A 5,837-nucleotide genomic window follows, 5' to 3' on the forward strand; every position below is an offset into this window, starting at 1 on the left:
AGCTCCTGAAAACTGAAAACCTGAGCTCACTGCAAGCTGCAGGCAGCTCAGCAGTTTGGAGCGTCTTTTCCACTTGGTTTTACCAGCCAAAGAGTTTCTCTCGGCGGTCCTTACTGCTTATATATGCTTGCGAACATATACATGTCACATGCTCATGCACACATACACAAGATTAAAACATAACAAAACTATCAACAACCAAAACCAGGACCCTAGATGGAAAGATCTTATTGCGCCACCTAGTGGAAGCATATGTAACATACACAAAACATAGGTCTCCGGAGCTTTTGGTTCCTGTCCTGGAACTAGCTCTATTGAAGCCTCCTGCTCAAAAGAATGGGCTTTGGCTTCTACCTCTATAGCCCTGGGAAGATACATATCATTTTTTAATATATTCATTTATTTGTTTTGGGTGTTCATCGAAGTGGAGGTGATGGAGCCATCATATCATGATGTTACTCTGACTCCGTTTTGTGTCTGTTCAGGCATGCTTTCAGCCTCATTCAAAGCCCCCGATAACCGTACCAACATTGGTGGGGCATTGGAAATTTCCATTATCCTGACCATGGCCCAGATGTATAACCAAAATAACTGCCTAGTCCTGCCAAAACAACTTACAAGGTTGCCCTGACCTATACTACACAAGATGTCATTGTGGGCTTTGTGGTTTATGCCTTTCTGAACACTGCACAGTTGCTGCTTTGGTGCCAAGAGCCTGCTCTCAGTGAGTGGCTTAAATAAAGGACTCTTACTTGGCACGATATGGGAGGTGCTCTGTAACCTTTTCAACTGGACTATAGCAACCTGTGTATTTAGGTGTGTGTGCACAGAAGTCCAGTGCTCATTTATCTAATTCTGATATGTGGGTGTTAGGATTTAAGCTTGGGCCACCAGGTTTGGTAATAAGTACCTTGACTCTTTGAGCCACTGGCTGGCCGAGACATGACATTCTAATCTGCCCTAAAGTGTATCACTTACTAGGGCAGCAGTGCTTAACCTGTGGGTCATGACCCCTTTGTGGGGCTCCAACAACTCTTCCACGGAGAAACCCTGTCTCGAAAATCCAAAAAAAAAAAAAAAAAAAACTCCTTTATAAACTAAACATATGTGCTCACCTAACCTGTTTCTCTTCAAACCCTAAATTAACAACGATGCAGTTATGATTTTGACCCGAGTGACCCGAGGCTGGTCCCACGAGGGGCTGCCGAGGCCCTGGTGGGTGGGAGACAGGCAAATAGGCCATGCAGGGAGATACAGCTTGGGTATAGAGTTTATTTCATGAGTATAAGGTTTAAGGGTAACAGCCAGAAATCAAACTACTGGGCCAAGACTGTTATCTCTGGATATACAGACTTCCTGAGGCCTAACAGTTCTAAACACAGGCGTTATAGTTTTTGATAGAAAAGAGCCATATTTGATTGTTTCTTACATCACACGATTATAAGAAAAAACTATATTTTGCGGTTCTTGTTCTAAGTTTGAGTAGGCTTCTTGAGGACAAACAGCTGGAAATACCACCGAGTAATTTCTATGCTTATACTTCTGGGGCCACTTCGTTAAAGGCAATAAACTGGAGTAACTCCATATATTTAATTTCTGTCGACCTCAACTTTAAGGTCAACAGGTTAAAATCGTAAGCCAAGCCGGGCGGTGGTGGCGCACGCCTTTAATCCCAGCACTCGGGAGGCAGAGGCAGGCGGATCTCTGTGAGTTCGAGACCAGCCTGGTCTACAGAGCTAGTTCCAGGACAGGCTCGAAAGCCACAGAGAAACCCTGTCTCGAAAAACAAAACAAAACAAAACCAAATAAAATCGTAAGCCAAACCTTTCCCTTAGCGACACTGCTGTTCAAACTCCCTGCAGCAAAGGCTCCAGGGGTAGCAGCCCTCGGGGAAAACAAGTCCCGGGAAGTGCCGCCTCCGGGCGAGGTGGGCGGGGCAAGGGACTTCCGGTCGGAGGAAGGCGACTGCTAGTGCGCAAGCGCGAGCCTCATTTCTCGCTTTCTCTCTTCCCCTCCCCCTCCCTTCCCCAGCCCGAGGGGTCCTGAGGTGACAGCGCCTGGAAGTGCGACTGGAGGAGCCGGAGGAGAAGATGGACAGGGCCAGGCCTGGGCGTCGGCGTTCTTCGGCCGGTGAGGAGGAGGGCTTGCGCGAGAGCCGAGTGGACCGGGCTACCTGCGCGGCTGGCGGCCGCTCCGAGGCGCGGTGGGGAGGGCGCGAGGGAGGGCGGGAGGGAGGGAGCGGCGGGGGCGCGCATAATGGAGAGCTCCGGGGCGCGCAGGCACGACCGCAGCTGTCGGAGCAGCCCACGCTGCAGCCTGCCCTTTCTGCACCCCTTCGATTTGCTCCCTCCTGACGAGACGCTCTCCTTGATTGTCTGCGGCCCACGGATCTTCCCTGTTGGCCAGCCGCTGACCTGCCACGCCTTCCTCGTATTTCCACCCGCGTTCGCTCTCGCTTCCACCCACTCCGCACTCGTTCTCACTTTCTTGCGTTCTTGGAATCCTTCCTTGCCTGGCCGGCTTTCTCCCCCTTCCCGAGGCAGCTCGGAGAGGCTGCACGGAAGGAAGGCGGGGCTTGCCGATCGACCCGCTGTTCTCCCAGTAAATAGCCTGCTGCCTCTTTTCGTCCCAGCAGGCTCCTTTAAAATAGCATTTTTCTTTTCCAGCCTCCTGCATCTTCCAAAAGTGATTCCAAAGTCAAAGGATTCGAAGCCGGGCTTTTGTTGTTTTATTTTGATCTCATCACATTTTTGTTTGTAATTATTTCAAAGCTTGAAACTCAAGAACCACTTAAGTTTGGTATAAAATTGATATAGCGCTCCTCCCAGTCAAGTTGTTATACGCGTCGTTTGTTAAGTGCACATTTTAAATCCTTGAGTCAAGTCCCGTGTTCATAGAAATGCAATCTAGTACATAAAACAACATCGACAAATTCATTGATTTTGTTGTTGTTGTTGTTGTTGAGAAAGGGTCTCCTTGTATAACTCAGGATAGCATCAAATTCTCAGGCTCCCCCCAGCCCCCTTGAATGCTGGGGTTACAACCACCCCGTTTTTTCTTTAGTTTTTAGAGACAGCATTTCTCTGTGAAGCTCTGGCTGACCTGGAACTCGCTCTGTAGAGGATCCTGGCTTTGGACTCCCGAGATCCTCCATGATCCACTTGCCTCTCCCTCCCTAGAGTGCTAGGATAAGCCACCACTGTTCAACTCAGCCCAACCCATTTAAAGGTTTATTGTATTGTTTATTTTTGTAAAGCTAGTGTTAATAGTTCCAAATCTATTTATGTATGCCCAGGTGATGTGTCTAAAACTTTTACTGTAGAATGGAAGGAAGTGAGCAGAGATCTCTGAGGACCTGGCTTCACAGAATGGAGATCCCGAGGTCTCTTCATATGCAATCGATCTTATCAATATTTTTTTAAAAATATTTATTTATTTACTATGTATACAATATTTTGTCTGTGTGTATGTCTGCAGGCCAAAAGAGGGCACCAGACCTCATTCCAGATGGCTGTGAGCTACCATGTGGTTGCCGGGAATTGAACTCAGGACCTTTGGAAAAGCAGGCAATGTTTTTAACCGCTGAGCCATCTCTCCAGCCCCCCTTATCAATATTTTTGTCTATTTTTTTTGGATTGTCACCATACAGCTATGCAGCACAGGAGTCTCCTGCTTCAGTCTTCCCCAGTGCTCGGGTTGTAGGTGTATGTCACCATGCCTAGCTTTTTTTTTTCTGTGTATTTTAAAGATCCTAACTGTTCTTTGCCTTTGAAAGTATAATTTTGCAAGACATAAAGATGCTTTTGTGGTGCATGTCTCTACTGATCAGTTTTGTTTTAAGATTCCTGATTCCTGTCTTCAAGAAAAATGGGCATACTAGAAAAATGCAATGTCTGGTATTGTTTGGTCAGTGGTGCCGCTGTCCTTCAATCCTAGTGCTCAGGAGGCAGAGGCAGAGGCAGGCAGATCTCTATGAGGCCAATCTGTGGCCGCCTGGCTAGCTTATGCCCCGAAATAACAACACACAAACTGTATTCATTTAAACACTGCCTGGCCCATTATATCTAGCCTCTTCTTGGCTAACTCTCGTATCTTGATTTAACCCATATCTAGTAATCTGTGTAGCACCATGAGGTGGTGGCTTACCGGGAAGACTAACCTGAGTCCATCTTGGGCCTGAGCTTCATGGCAAGTGCCTCATTGCCTTCTTCCCAGCCTTCTGTCTACTCCGTCCACCTAATTTTCTGTCCTATTAAAAGGCCAAGGCAGTCTATTAACCAATGAAAGTAACCCATAGACAGAAGACCCACCTACATCAGTCTACAGAGTTCCAGCCAAGACTACACAGAGGAACCCTGTTTCAAAAACAAAAACCAAAACAAACAAACAAAAAATACTGTGTAATTTCATTTTAGAGGTTTTTTTTTCACCTTTTAAGATAATGGTTTTATTTTTTTTTCTTTGAGAATTTCTTACATAGATACAGTATATTTTATTTATTTTTTTATTGATTTATGAATAATACCATTCAAAATTTCTACTTCCTTCCTCCCATTTCCCTCCCTCTCCCCCTCCAGTCCTAAGAGAGGGCGAGGTTCCCTGCCCTGTGGGAAGTCCAAGGTTCTCCCCCCACCTCAATCCAGGCTTTGGAAGGTATGGATCCAAATAATCTTGGATCCCAAAAAGTCAGTACATGCAGTAGAGACAAATCCCAGTGCCATTATCATTGGCTTCTCAGTCTGCCCCAATTGTCAACTATATTCAGAGGGTCCAGTTTGATCCCATGCTCATTCAGTCCCAGTCCAGCTGGCTTTGGTGAGCTCCCATTAGATCAGGCACACTGTCTCAGTGGATGGATCAACCCCTCACAGTCCTGACTTGCTCATATTTTCCCTCCTTCTGCTCTTCAGTTGGACCTTGGGAGCTCAGTCCAGTGCTCTGATGTGGGTCTCTGTCTCTATCTCCATCTGTTGCTGGACGAAGGTTGTATGGTGATATTCAAGATAGTCATCAGTATGACTACCTGACAAGGCACCCTCTCCTCCACTGCCCAGGGTCCTAGCTGGGGAAATCCCCGTGGACACCTGGGAACCCCTCTAGAGCCAAGCCTTTTGCCAACCCCAAAATGGCTCCCTTAATTTCCTTCCCTGCTTTCATATCTGTGCTTCCTCCATCTCAACCATCCCACTCCCCCAAGCTCTCCCCAACCCTCCCCTTCTCCCTTCGCTCTCCCCATCTCCCCTTCCCGTACCCCACCCTTATGCTTCCAACTTTTGCCTGGTGATCTTGTCTGCATCCAGTTTCCGGGAGGATCTATTATATGGTTTTTTTTTTTTTTTTTGGTCCACCTTATTATTTAGCTTTTCTAGGATCATGAACTATAGCCTCAATGTCCTTTGTTTATGGCTAGAATCCACTAATAAGTGAGTATAGACCATATTCATATTTTTGGGTCTGGGTTATCTCACTCAGGATATAAAGGCATATACCCCATGCTCAGTCTTTTTTACTTTTTTTTTAAATATTTATTTATTTGTTATGTATACAATATTCTGTCTGTGTGTATGTCTGCAGGCCAGAAGAGGGCACCAGACCTCATTACAGGTGGTTGTGAATCACCATGTGGTTGCCGGGAATTGAACTCAGGACCTTTGGAAGAGCAGGCAATGCTCTTAACCACTGAGCCATCTCTCCAGCCCCCTTTTTTTTGGATTTTTGAGACAGGGTTTCTCTGTAGTTTTTGGTGCCTGTCCTGGAACTAGCTCTTGTATACCAGGCTGGCCTTGAACTCACAGAGATCCACCTGCCTCTGCCTGGGATTAAAGGCGTGCGTCACC

General features: G+C 46.7%; 1 protein-coding gene across 1 annotated transcript in view; it reads left to right on the forward strand.

The window, feature by feature from the left end:
- Positions 1-1,487: 1,487 nt before the first annotated feature.
- The window catches only part of Senp7 (SUMO specific peptidase 7), a 99,398-nt gene continuing 95,048 nt past the window's right edge, over positions 1,488-5,837 (forward strand). The window contains exon 1 of the mRNA XM_050122388.1: positions 1,488-2,130. Coding sequence (XP_049978345.1) covers positions 2,091-2,130 — 40 coding nt within the window. The 5' untranslated portion in view covers positions 1,488-2,090. The remainder of the gene's footprint in view (positions 2,131-5,837) is intronic.

The sequence above is a fragment of the Alexandromys fortis genome, unplaced genomic scaffold, assembly GCF_014885135.2.
Source record: "Alexandromys fortis isolate MF-2015 unplaced genomic scaffold, M_Fortis_MF-2015_v1.1 scaffold_187, whole genome shotgun sequence".
Lineage (NCBI taxonomy): Eukaryota > Metazoa > Chordata > Mammalia > Rodentia > Cricetidae > Alexandromys > Alexandromys fortis.